This window comes from Pleurodeles waltl, chromosome 2_2 (genome assembly GCF_031143425.1).
Source record: "Pleurodeles waltl isolate 20211129_DDA chromosome 2_2, aPleWal1.hap1.20221129, whole genome shotgun sequence".
NCBI lineage: Eukaryota > Metazoa > Chordata > Amphibia > Caudata > Salamandridae > Pleurodeles > Pleurodeles waltl.
In genome coordinates, this window is record NC_090439.1 from 916339805 (window position 1) to 916354135 (window position 14331).

At 45.8% G+C, this 14331-nt stretch overlaps 1 protein-coding gene across 1 annotated transcript in view; it reads left to right on the forward strand.

Annotated features, from left to right (window-relative positions):
- The window catches only part of EMC2 (ER membrane protein complex subunit 2), a 217638-nt gene that overhangs the window by 173737 nt on the left and 29570 nt on the right, over positions 1 to 14331 (forward strand). The window contains exon 9 of the mRNA XM_069220622.1: positions 4567 to 4677. Coding sequence (XP_069076723.1) covers positions 4567 to 4677 — 111 coding nt within the window. The remainder of the gene's footprint in view (positions 1 to 4566; positions 4678 to 14331) is intronic.

A 14331-nucleotide genomic window follows, 5' to 3' on the forward strand; every position in this document is an offset into this window, starting at 1 on the left:
AGCTGGAGGTAGTTCGTGTTTTTTTTTTTCTTTTTAATCCAGCTTGCTTTTCTACTGCATGTGTACTTCTGACTGGAGTTAATTTGTGTTTTATATCCTTTTTAATTCAGCTTACTTTTGTACTGCATGTGTTCTTTGGACTGTATTGTCTACTTCCGACCTGGAGTTAGTTTGTGTTGAGTTAGTTTGTACCCTGACCTTTAGAAAACATAATATGGGGCAGTTGAAAGTGGATGAGGAAACACATTAGGACGAGAGCTTGGGTAAAATCAGGCTAATTTGCAGTTGTGATCTCTCCATTGTTGTGAGGTTGCGTATCGCTTCTCTTGTGCTCCATGCAGACGTTTGGTTTTCACCACTGATGCTGGATCTATGTATATCCTCTACCTCGAGTCACTGTGTTAGCCACTGCCTTTCATCATCTCATTTTCTTAATATGATCTCAAATTGTAATAATCGCTGTGTAGACACATAGCGTGTAAGCAAATGTGAGTAAAAAAATGAACAAAGTGCCTCGATAAAACCTTTATATGTTCACACTTTTAGTAGTACAATTTATCAAGGCGCTTTCTTAATTTCTTACTAACATAGGCTTATTTTCTTTTTTTTTTATAGCCATCTTAAAGTGCTTGGTGCTTTACTTTGTGAGGTTTTATTGTATGGGATTTTGGTGAAAGCGCTGTATAAAAGTGGCTTGCTAAATAAAAACTACTGTGTGCAGATTGTGCGGCAGATGATGGATTATGTGGCAAATGCGGCAAATCTATAATTATGCAAAACTCGCCTTGGCTGCACAATCGCATCATTCCAGTGACCTTGACCAGGGTCACTGGAATTATGCGTCCAGATTAGGCAAATTATGCGTCATAATGCAGCATATTTTGTAATAGAATTACTTTATTATTTCATAATTTTTTCAATTAGTAAACCTCTCTGGGCATTTGTTGCACTGTATTATTACAAGTTTACTGCATGTGTACTGTGGACCTGGTGTTAGTTCATGTTGAGTTAGTTAAAGTCCTGATCTTTAGAAAACATGATCTGGGTCAATTGAAAGTGGACAAGGAAAGCTGTTAGGACGAGAGGTTGGCTAAAATCAAGCTAATGTGCAGTTGTGTTCTCCCCACAGGTCTTGTGTATCTTCTTTTGTGCTTCATGTAAAGTGCACTTTATAAAAAAAACATGCTTTTGATTTACTGAAACCTTCCTGCCCTTATTTTTTAAAATTAGTTCCTCAGGAAAATTGCTTTCTATCACAGACCAGAGAGAAATCACCGGTCCAAATGACCATTTGAGTCATATGATGATGTGGGCCAATTCACAGTGTTTAGGGCTAATTCAGTTGCTCGACTTGCCAAACTGTTATTGTGCAAGGTAACATCTTTCCGGCTAAACAACCAGCCAGCCTAGTTGCTACACTCTTCCAGCAATGTTTTGCTTTCGCCAAGATCAGACACTGGACAACCACACAGCCTTCAAGAACGCCATCCGTAGACACCACCAACTCATCTGAACCACCAAGAGAACTGCCTTCAAAGAACGCATCGACAACAACGCACACAGCCACAAGGAGCTCTTCAACATCATGAAGGAGCTCTCCAACCCCGGCTCCAACGTCAGCGGCATCCTGCCTTCACAAGACCTCTGCGACTCCCTAGCCACCTTCTTCTACTGCAAGATCGCCAACTTCCATGACACCTTCAGCACTCAGACTCCCCCCCCACTACCACCCGTCAACTACCAACACCACAGACTCACCACTCACCAGCCTTCTGCTCTCCTGGACCCACGTCAGTGACGACGACGACACCATCGAAATCATGAAATCCATCCACTCCGGCTCACCATCTGACACCCGCCCTCACCACATCTTCGACAAAGCAAGCTCCGTCATCGCACCCTTACTCCGGAAGATCATCAACAGTTCCTTTGAGACCGCCACCTTCCCGGGGAGCTGGAAAGACGCTGAGAAAAAAACACCCTCCTCAGGAAACCCAAGACGGACCCAAAGGACCTCAAGAACCTCCGGCCCATCTCCCTGCTCCCCTTCCTGGCAAAAGTCATAGAGAAAATTGTCAACAAACAACTGACCTGTTTCCTCAAGGAGAACAACACTCTGGACCCATCCCAATCCGGATTCCTTAGCAACCACAGCACCAAAACCACCCTCATCTCCTGGACCTCTTAGCCGCATTCAACACCGTCTGCCACCATACCCTACGCACACGCCTCAATGTCGCAGGAATCCGTGACAGAGCCCTTGACTGGATCACCTCCTTCCTCAGCGGCAGAACTCAGAGAGATCGCCTCCCTCCATTCCGCTCTGAAGCCACCAAAATCATCTGCGTCGTACCCCAGGGTTCATCCCTCAGCCCAACCCTATTTAACGTCTACATGGCTCTGCTTGCTAACATTGCCCTCAACATCATCTCATATGCTGATGACACCCAGCTGATCCTCTCCCTCACTAAGGACAATGCCAAGACCAACCTCCACGAAGGAATGAAGGCCATTGCCGAAAGGATGAAGAACAGCTGCCTGAAACTGAATTCCGAAAAGACTGAGGTCCTCATGTTCGGCTCTACCCCCTCCGCTTGCGACGGCTCCTGGTGGCCTGCCACACTGGGAACCGCACCAACAACCACCGACCACAAACGCAACCTGGGATTCATCCTGGACTCTTCAGTATCAGTGACCCAGCAAGTCAACGCCATCACCTCCTCCTGCTTCAACACCCTCCACATGCTTCGGAAGATCTACAAATGGATCCCCACGGAAACCAGAAATCACCCAAGCCCTTGTGAGCAGCATGTTGGACTACGGCAATTCCCTCTACGCAGGAACCACGGCTAAACTCCAGAAAAGCCTGCAACGCATCCAGAACGTCTCTGCATGTCTCATCCTGGACATCCCCCGCCACTGCCACATCACAGCCCACCTGAGAGACCTACACTGGCTCTCCGTCAACAAGCGAATCACGTTCATGCTCCTCACCCACGCTCGCAAGGCAATGCACAACACCGGACCAGAATACCTCAACCGACGGCTCTCCTTATACATCCTGACCCGACAGCTTCGCTCCGCTGACCTTGCTCTCGCCACCATCCCATGCATCCGCAGAATAACCGACAGCGGCCTACCACCTCGCCGCAAAGACTAAGCACCTACTTACCTTCAGGAGACATCTCAAGACATGGCTGTTCGAGCAGTAGCCCCCCCCCTGCCTTTCAGCACTCTGAGACCCTCACAGGTGAGTAGTGCACTTTACAAGTTCTTTGATTGATTTAAAATTTGATGTCTGAAATACATGCTATTCATTTACTAATTATGTGGTTACTTGTAATTTACAATTGTATATTCTGATTCTATTTTTTTAAGTTGCTATTTATTATATTTATTATATGTTACTTTTTTCTTTTACGTTAATACTAGTTGCTAAACTTGTATAACATTGCAATGCATATGGTTGTCATTTTTTATTATAATATGTACGGAAAAAACTGTCTCTGCATTATGTACTGGTTTGATATACATAAATCGCTTCGGTGAAAGTGCTGCATCAAAATGGTTAAATAAAGACAAACAACAGGGAACAGTTTATAAACAGTGTTCCTGACCTTTGTTTGAAAACATGATCTGGGGCAGTTGAAAGTAGACAATGAAAGACATTAGGACAAGAGCTTGGGTAAAATGAAACTAATTTGCAACTGTTTTCTCTTCATTGTTGTGAGGTTGTGTATAGTTTCTTTTGTGCTCACTGTAGGCGTTTGATTTTCAGGTCTTGATGTGGCATCTATGTATACTCTCGACCTTCGCCACTGCCTTTCATCACCTTTCTTTTTTTTTTTTTTTTTAAATATGATCACCCGTGCAAATTCTATTAACTTTGTCAATGTTGCTGTACAATATAACTTAAGAAAAGCACTGTGACACAAGCAATGACAAAGATGAGATATTGCATAGGCAAAACCTATTGGCTTTGCCAGTGCTAGTTTTATCATGCCTTCGGTTTTTGTGAAGCGTCTCACTTGAAGTAGAAAAATAGTGGCTACATACCCTAACCCAATATATGTGTTTACCTTCCTCCCAACCTCTCACTGTACAGAATATGCAAAATGTCTAAAAGAGCACTTAAAGACAGAGAGGGTATCGGTCTGCCCATATAAAGTATAGATATGTTATAAACGCATACAATTGTATTTTATCCCTGGCAGTGATTAAGTAGCAAGGTTCCCTTTATCATGACTCTATGAAGGAGCCCTTTCCTTTTACTGGTTTACACTGTGTGAAAAAGAAAAACTCAAAAAGGCTAGATGTATTCAGAACTGCAAACATCCACACAATCTGTAGCCTATTAATGAGCACCACAGTTGTTCCTTTATCTTCTGGATGGCCGATATCTACAGGAACGAAAAATTATGTGCCGCTATTGAAGGTAAGGGTTTTGTTCAGAGGTTTTGCTGCTTTCCATGTAGTGTTTCACAGGACTATTATTGGCTTTGCTGTGATTGCTCAGATTTAATGTGTCTGTATTAGTTTTCTAAAAGGCTTCTCTTATTTAAATAGGTAAAATATACCCAGGGTGGACTTGAAAATTTAGAGCTCTCAAGAAAGTACTTTGCTCAAGCACTGAAACTAAATAATCGAAACATGAGAGCTTTGTTTGGTCTTTATATGGTAAGTTCAGTACTTTTAAAATTGCAGTTTACAACACTTTTATTCAGTACCCTTAAGTGTTTTCTACTTTTCCTTTGTCACCAGATTACTAATAAACACAAAGATCGAATTATTTAATGAAGTACAGTTTCCATAAGTGTTGTTTTCTAGAAAACATACATTAATGTTTGGCCATTTGACACATCATTTTAAGTACCATAATATATATTTTAATTTGCAAAAATAGTTGCATACTTTATTTTAAGCATTAAGAAAGGACCCGGCACATCAAAGTGTTTGTTAGTATCCAAGAGCTTTTTGGCCCATCTCTTCAAGTTTCATCTAAAATCACATAGTTCCACAATCCAATTTCATAGAATCACTGTTTTTATTGATCCAGAATAAAATTACATAATCCACTATACAAATAAACACTTTGATGTGCCGGGTCCTTTCTTAATGTCTAAAACCCATGGTTATTTGAGGCCTATGGGGTTGGTCCTCAAGACTTGAGCACCAATGGTGTTATTAACTATGTACAAAACTATGGATGAAGGTGCAGCAATGATCACCTCAACCCCTGTGCTATTGACTTTATTTTAAGCGTTTAATGAAGTAAGGCTGAAGCAAGTCCATAACCTGTTAGGATGCATAACAGGCTCTTTTACAACCATACTTGTTTTTCAGCGGTGTGTCCGACATTTGACTGTATTTGCCCTAATCCTAAGAGACTTTCAGAGGACCTTCTAAAATGTACTTACTGTGCTTAAGCAGCTATGACATTTCAGTCACTAGCATGTTACATGACCCGCTTCCGCTGTACCTCAGCCCTGCCTGTCCGTTTGGAATGATCTTTGTAGGCGACTTTACACCATAGTTCCACAAGATTGCCTCTCGCATGACAGGAGACTGATTGTGAACCAACATATCCAGTCTTTTAAACAACGACTAAATTGTCTGCTCTGACTTCACCTTAGTCCCAACAAGCCTGTCAGAGAAGAGTCTAGCATGTAGTGGGCTGACACGAACGCTCCTGATCTTTGTATCCCTGGTGTAAAACATAACTGACAATCTCACTAACTAGTCCTTTGCTCTGCTGTGCTTTCTCACTTGGGTCTTGCTAGATTCTGCAGAATTCTTCAGCTTTCCTATACATAACTTGACACTGCTTTTTAACGGTTTGGAAACACAAGCTGCCACAAAGCATTGAATTGTGCTCATTTTCCAATTGCAGATGGTAGAAGTAAAAAGCTGTATTATAAAGCATGGCGTCAAACTAAAAACAAGGGGTTTCTTCCATTCATTTTTGTAACACTGCAAAGTCGGCCATTCTGTATCTATTTGACCCACTGTGAGAGCTTTTAACATCTTACTAGATTATCACATCCATCAGTAGATTTTTGTGAATGGACAGGAATAACGTTGTTGGAGGTGATTGGACAAGCGCTTGCCACCACCTTCAAAATGTGTAAATTTTTGTGTGAAATGGTCGAGTGGAGTTTTCATGCTCTATTGGTTGTTTTCTTAACAACTTTCACCGGTATTGAATTGTTATGCTTTTTAAAAATGTTGTTTGTATGTAGGATAATATAAGCCTTAACATTGGATGAAGACTTTGGCAAAACATTTTTTTGTATGTCTGGTAATTTTATGATGGGAATAGGCTTGAAGTGACAGAGGTTAACATATTACTAAGGGCTTGGTAAGGTAGAGGTACTACTATTATGGTCATACACAAGTTATGGGATGTTGATGGGTGGTTGCCAGATGGTAAAGGAAAGAAATGCTTGCATGCTTTTAATGCACTGTGCACACTCAGACATGAAGGCTCCCCTAGAAATTCACTCTTCACTAGCTTGAAGGAAAGGCAGTAAACTTGTACAGCCCTTCTCCATGGGGGCCTAACTTATGCACACAGTGTGGTAATCACAGATATGTCTAGTGTGTAAAGGGTAAGATCAGATTATACGAAGGGTGCTAGCCTGCAGTGATTAGGCAGGTTTTAATACAGCACAGTTAAAACACCTTTCTTCAGCTTCTTTAGTTTTCTCTGCTTACTGTGCTTCTAGAGAGGCAGACTTCTGGCTGTGATAGCTGAACTCTTTGAACTTTTCTATCAGAAATCATATGGACACTTCACTCTGACAAAGCCACATTGTGGAGAGCCTACATAGAAAGACATATGAATGGCATGCCAAATGATGGATTGTGATGCTAGTGAAAGGTCCTTTATTTTTAAAATAAGAAAATATTGATAGCCTGTTGAAGTGGCAGAGAGGGTTGCCTGCTTTGCAGGGATGTCAGAGAACCGAGGAGCCATGGTCTACAGGTCTCAGTCGTTATTTGTTACTTTCTGATGGATACAACTACCTGTGGATTCCTCACCTTATGAATTCGATCCTTGCACCAGCATCCGACGGAAAGTCTTCTTCCTAGCTGTCTACGTCGACGAGGACGTCATAATGGCACGGCTCCACGTGACTCCGTCTGACGTCAACGTGCCAATAAGAGGTCCTCGTCGGCGTACTGACGTCAGTTTTTCCTTTTTTCCGTGCTTCGACGCCAACGGTTATTCTTCCTGGCCCGTTGGTAACAGTAACGATTTCTCAAAGTTACAATGTCGCCTCCGAAGAAGTCCGGTTTCAAGCCGTGTAGGGAATGCGGGGGTCGGATGTCAGTGACCGACCACCATTCGGACTGTATTTGGTGTTTAAGCTCCGAACATGATGTGGAAGGTTGTTCTTCGTGCCAGAGCATGAATCCGAAAGCTCTGAAGGAACACGAGGCGAAGCTCTTCTTAGCCAAGGCAAAGAAGAAGGAACACAAGAAGGTTTCCTCCCATGCTTCTCCCAAAAAACATAAGAAGCGGCGTCATCATGACTCTCGGTGCCGTTCGGAGCGGAGTCGATCGAGGTCGAGTTCATCACGGTGCCAGAGGATGTGGGAGATGAGTCCTACTGTCACGCCTCAGCCGGAGAGTCCGGGGTTGTCACCTGCGCCTTCAGTTTATGAGGTCACTCAAGGTAGTCCTCACTTTTCACCGGCGCCGAGGGATCCTGATGTTCAGCAGACATCTGCACAGCAGTACCCAGCTTTCCCGACTCCAGGGACGGATCCGGCCGCATTTTTGAATGCGATGTATGCTGTTTTCCAATCCATGGCCCCTGCTGGTGCACCGGCGGGTCCCATGGGGCCATTGGCTTTCAATTTGGGCTCGCCGGCGTCGTACAGGGCTGCTCCATTCATGCCCTTCTGCCATGCAGAGACTGGTGGTTCGGCGTCGGGGGTCTCCCCTGGCAAGAGTCCTTCGCCTGGGACCGTGGATCCGTAGGCATGTCAACTGAATCCTTCTCCGCGCCATCCGGCGCCATTGATGGCCTCATCCAGACCGGCTCCATCTCCTTCCGTCCATTCGGCTTCGAGAAGGTCATCTGCCGACTTCGGGTCGGCGCCGGCACCGACGCCGGTTGAATCTAGGAGCCTGTCTGAACCGGTTCGGGGTTCGAGATCGTCGGCGTCGATGTATTCCTTGTCAACGCCGGCTCTGGAAATTCATCTTAGATCTTGGAGGAAGGCATTGAGTCTTCTGGAGGAGGAAGAATACAGAAGGCTTGAGGAAGGTGAGATAGAGCCTTCCGATGACTTCCAGGGTCTTGCCACTGCAAGTGGTTTAGATACTTCCCCGGAGTGGGACATTGTGTCTCCGGGGGAGTTTACTGAGGAGGCCGCCTCCTTCCATGCGGTGGTGAGGAAGGCAGCTGATTATCTGGATTTGCCTTTGTCCACGGCAGAAGTAAAGACTAACCTGCTTACAGAGGTTCTTCATCCATCTTCCTCCAGTGCTGACCCTTTGCTGCCTTTTAATGAGGCTTTGACGGAGCCCATTTTAGACCTATGGAAAAAGCCGGTTACATCTCCTGCTGTGAACAGGGCAGTGGCGAGGAGGCATAGAAGTGCCCCAGGAGATCCAGTTTTTCTGTCTCGTCACCCTACTCCGGAGAGCTTGGTGGTTCAGGCATCATGTTCTGCAAAGTCTGCCCCCGGTACATTCCCAGGTGTTCTGACTGACAGGGAATCCAAGAGGATGGAGCAGTCCTCAAAGAAAATGTTCTCCTCTTGCAGCATGGCCCTAAAAGCTACCAATTCCACCTGTGTGCTAGGCAGATACATCCATGCTCTAATGGACTCTGCTAAGGAGATGGCAAAAGATCTGCCACAGGAAATACAAAAATCTTTTGTGTCCCTTTTCTTGGACGCACAAGCTGCTGCACAGCAGGTCATACAATCTGGCCTGGATACCACAGATTCTATTGCCAGGGCCATGGGAACATCGGTGGCTACGAGAATGCATGCCTGGTTAATGTCTTCGGGTTTCTCATCAGATGTACAATCCACTTTAATGGACCTTCCGTTTGATGGGGAAAAGCTATTTGGGGACAAGGCAGACTCTGCCCTTGAACGGTTTAAGGACTGTCGGGCTACAGCTAAGTCCCTGGGTTTACAGGCCCCTTCTGCTACATCGTACAGACCTTTTCGTAGGTTTCGAGGATTTGTTAGAGGCTCTGCCTTTCGAAGGTCCCAATCTTATGCCCAGCAACCTGCCAATCCGCCCTATCGTGCCTTTAGAGGGCGGGGTAGGGCTAGGGCTAGAGGTCCAGCCCAGCAGCTCTCTTCTTCTTCTTCTTCATCCTCCTCTGGTGGACAACAGCAGAAGCAGCCCTAGTTTTCCCCATTTTATCAGTCATACTTCTCCTGTAGGGGGAAGGTTGAGTCTTTTTCTACAGAAATGGAGGTCAATTACAACGGACTCGTGGGTGCTAGAATTGTGGAAAAGGGCTATGCTCTCCCCTTTCAGGAGTTCCCTCCTCCCTTTCCCCCGTCCCTCCTTTTGTTCAGAAGACCATCTTCTGTTGTTGCAACAGGAGGTTATAACCATGTTGGCAAAGGGCGCTATAGAGTTGGTGCCGTTGCAGGAAAGGGGTCAGGGGTGTTACTCGAGATATTTCCTGATTCCCAAAGTGGACGGTCGGTTGCGGACGATCCTAGACTTGAGGATTTTGAATTTGTTCCTCAAGCAGGAAAAATTCTAAATGCTGACCCTAGCGCAGGTACTATTGGCGTTCAATGAAGGAGACTGGATGGTGTCTGTCGACTTGCAGGACGCGTACTTTCATGTTCCCATAATCAAGTCGCACAGGAAGTATCTCCGTTTTGTGGTCGGATCGCAACATTACCAGTTTGCGGTCCTTCCGTTTGGACTTACTTCAGCACCCCGGGTTTTCACAAAGGTGATGGCAGTTGTTGCAGCACATCTCAGAAAGAGGGAAGTAGCGGTTTTTCCCTACCTGGACGATTGGTTGATCAAAGCCAAGTCTCCAGAGCTTGTGTTGTCTCATCTACGACTGACAACCCAGTTGTTGTTCGATCTGGGTTTTTCGGTAAACGTACCCAAATCTCACCTGGAGCCCTCTCAACGCCTCCTGTTCATAGGGGCAGTACTGGACACGACAATGTTTCGGGCCTACCCCCGCCTCAGCGGGTTCGGGACATTCAGGCGCTGATTCCTTTGTTTCAAAGTGGAGCAGCAGTTCCAGTCCTCAAGGTCTTACGCCTGCTAGGTCTGTTTGCTTCTTGCATTCTGTTGGTCACTCACGCTCGCTGGCATATGAGGGCTCTTCAGTGGTGCCTCCGCAGACAGTGGTTCCAGCACAAGGGGGATCTCAGAGACACAATAAAGATTTCCAAGAACGCTGTAGCGGATCTTCTTTGGTGGGCAGAGGACGGCAACCTTTCCCAAGGGAAACCGTTTTCACTGCCTCCTCCAGTGGCCACAGTGATTTCGGATGCTTCCACTCTAGGGTGGGGAGCTCATCTGGGGGACCTGGAGATCAAGGGTCATTGGTCTCCAGGGGAACAGATTTGGCATATCAATCTGTTGGAATTGCGGGTGGTACGTTTGGCACTCAAGGCCTTCCTCCCTTCTCTTCGCGGTCAGTCAGTTCAGATCCTGACGGACAACACTACCGCAATGTGGTATATAAACAAGCAGGGAGGTGTGGGGTCGTATCTTCTCTGCCGAGAAGCCCTCCGACTCTGGTCCTCGGCTCAGGACCATCAGATTTGCTTGATGGCAAATCATTTGGCCGGAGTGTTGAATGTACGTGCGGACGTTCTCAGTCGTCACTTCTCATTAGATCACGAGTGGCGTCTCCATCCGGATCTAGTCCTCCACATCTTCGAGATGTGGGGTACTCCTCAGGTGGATTTATTCGCCACTCGGGAGAACGCGCATTGCCCGTTATTCGGCAGCCTCCAGTATCCGATGCAAGGGGCGTTGGGGGACGCGTTTCAGTTGTCCTGGACCGGCCAGTTGCTTTACGCGTTTCCCCCCATACCCTTGATTCCTCGGGCTTTGAGGAAGGTTCGTCAAGACCGGGCCCAAGTCATCTTGGTGGCACCGGACTGGCCGAGAAGGGTATGGTATACAGACCTGCTTCAACTCTCTCAGTGCCCTCCGCTCCGTCTCCCGCTCAAGGCAGATCTCCTCTCTCAATCGCAGGGGCAGGTTTTACACCCCACCTCCAGAGCCTGCACCTTCATGCCTGGAGATTGAACGGGGCAACCTGAATTCCTTTTCTCTCCCACCAGATGTAGTGGATGTTAATCTATCGTCCAGGCGACACTCCACTAAATCTATTTATGCCGGAAGGTGGGCAAAATTTGTGCTGTGATGTGGAGAGAACCAAAAAGATCCCTTAAAGGCCCATCTTTCAGATGTACTTTTGTTTGTTCTTAGTTTGGCGAAGAAAGGCTGTGCGATAGCTACAGTTAAGGGTTACTTGGCAGCTCTGTCGGCGTTTCTTTGCCTTCCGGACCAGCCATCTTTATTCAAGTCTCCAATTGTACATAGGTTCCTTAAGGGTTTGTTGAATAGCTTTCCTCCTACTCCTTTTCATATGCCTCAGTGGGACTTAAATCTTGTTTTAACATTCTTAATGGGTTCGCCTTTTGAGCCCATGCATTCATGTCCATTGAGATATTTAGCCTTGAAGACCATTTTCTTAATCGCAATTACTTCTGCCAGAAGGATTGGAGAGCTTCAGGCCCTTTCCGTTAAGCCTCCTTTCACCATGTTTTTCCCTGATAATGTGGTTCTAAAAACCAGGGCTGCTTTTCTACCGAAAGTTGTCACCCCTTTTCATATAGGGCAAACTATCACTCTTCCTGCGTTTTACCCTCCTCCCCACCCATCTAAAGAAGAAGAGAGACTCCATAGGTTGGACCCTAAGAGGGCCCTGAGTTTTTACCTAGAAAGGACTAAGGACTTTCATTTAGATGAGCAACTGTTTGTTGGATGTGCTGGTCAGCGAAAGGGCAGAGCGGTTCAGAAAGAACACTCTCCAGGTGGGTCATCTTGTGTATCAAGATCTGTTACTCTTTGGCAAAAAAAGGTCCCTCCTGAAGGTATCAGGGTCCACTCTACTAGAGCTAAATCTGCATCCTCGGCTCTGGCGAGGGGAGTTCCATTAATAGATATATGTAAAGCGGCAACTTGGACGTCCCTCCATACTTTCATGAAACATTACTGTTAAGACTCTGAGATGAGGAGGGATGGTAATTTTGCTCGCTCGGTATTGCAAGATTTCTTGGTGTAATCAGGCGGGCACCCACCACCGAGTGCGGTACTGCTTGGGACTCTATTCATAAGCTGAGGAATCCACAGGTAGTTGTATCCATCAGAAGAACAAGTTACTTACCTTCGGTAACGCTTTTTCTGGTGGATACACTAGCTACCTGTGGATTCCTCACGGTCCCTCCCGCCTCCCCGTTGCCTGCCTGATTTCACAGTTATCTTGCAGTTTTTGGTTTAATATTTCTTCTTATATTTATATATTTGTATGTATATATATATATATATATGTCTGTATATATATATATATAGTGATTGTTCTCTACATATTGTTGTATATTGGTGTGTTTAGGCTCTTAACAAGAATATATGGTTTAAATGGACAAGGTTTTTGTGTGCGTATATCTTTCTATATTAAATATCATTTTTCTTGGTCGGTTTACACCTGTTTGCCTTAAGGGCATGAAAAAAATGAGGTGAAACTGACATCAGTACGCCGACGAGGACCTCTTATTGGCACGTTGACGTCAGACGGAGTCACGTGGAGCCGTGCCATTATGACGTCCTTGTCGACGTAGACAGCTAGGAAGAAGACTTTCCGTCGGATGCTGGCGCAAGGATCGAATTTACAAGGTGAGGAATCCACAGGTAGCTAGTGTATCCACCAGAAAAAGCGTTACCGAAGGTAAGTAACTTGTTCATCTCAAATGATGAGTGAAGTGTATATGGACCGTGGGCACTCAGTGCACAAAACGTTTCACTGTTTGGCCCAAAGCAGCAGAGCAACAAGCCGGACATCATAAGCTTGTGTTGCATTTTGTGGAGATTGCTACTTCTGTGTGTACTGAATACTGTTGCAGGTTTTGCTGGACTCTGTTGAGAGGTTAAGTCCTGCGCACCTGCACTGCTTCTCCTCATACACCATCAATTTACACAGTTATCAACCGGGCAAAATTCTGCTAGCAACCTTGCACGCAAGCAGTAAAAATGGTTATTGTGCCCCTTGATAGCCTGTTTGTGTGGGGACACATTCCGAGAGGTAAAGTCTTTTGTCCAGGATTAATGAAGATCATTTCCAAGTTTGAAACCTACGATATATCTGGAACCACAACTCCCAGTTCCTTCTGTTAAAGAGCCCCAGGCCGCCCCAGTTTTTTTCTCTTATTTGTTTTCTATTTTCCTTTTGTAAAAGAAGAGCAGTATCAATCAATCATTCAAGCACTTTTTTTTTTTTAAAGCACAGCACAATCACCCCTAGGGGGTTTGGCACTGTGATGCAAACTCTCTGTCGAAGAGGAGAGTTCTTGAGTTTCTTTCTGAAGTCCGCAAGAGCAGGTGCTGTTCAAAGGTGGAGGGACAGGTCATTCCAGGTTTTGGGGTCGATGTAGGAGAAGGAACGACCTTCACTGCAGCTGCAACAGATGCAGGGGTTTTGCTCAATGGCTTGTGAGGAGGAGCCGAGGTGTCTGGCGGGTTGATGGAAGTTCAGTCCGGAATTGATGTAAGCTGGTCCTGGATTGTGTAGGGCTTTGTAGGCGTGCATGAGGATCTTGAACTGTCCTCTTTTCTAGATGGGGAACCAGTGGAGGCTTCTGAGGTGGGGAGGTGGTTTGGGTCTGTTTGGGGGGTTCCAGGATGAATATGGGGTTTTCTATGGTTTGGAGTCTTTTGAGGCGCTGGGTGGAGATGCTAGCATAGAGTGCGTTGACGTAGTGAAGGCTGCTGATGATGAGGGCCTGGTATTGATGGGAATGCATCTGAAGGTTCTGCGGATCATGTAGAGGATGTGGAAGCAGGAGGAGGCAAATCTGTTAATTTGGTAATTCATGGTCAGTCTGCTTAATCCGTCTGAATGATGTGCCGAGCACGCACAGCGGCAGTTTTGCCACAAGTCCTTCCAGATTTCTTATGTCTCAGGATGCTCTAGCTCACAATGCAATATGGAGTAGACCATTTAAATAAAGTTTATCAAGGCACCCTTTACCTCAGTGCATAAGTGTTTCACTGTCCAAGCTCTGAAATGGAAGTACTCCGTAGGTGGAAGT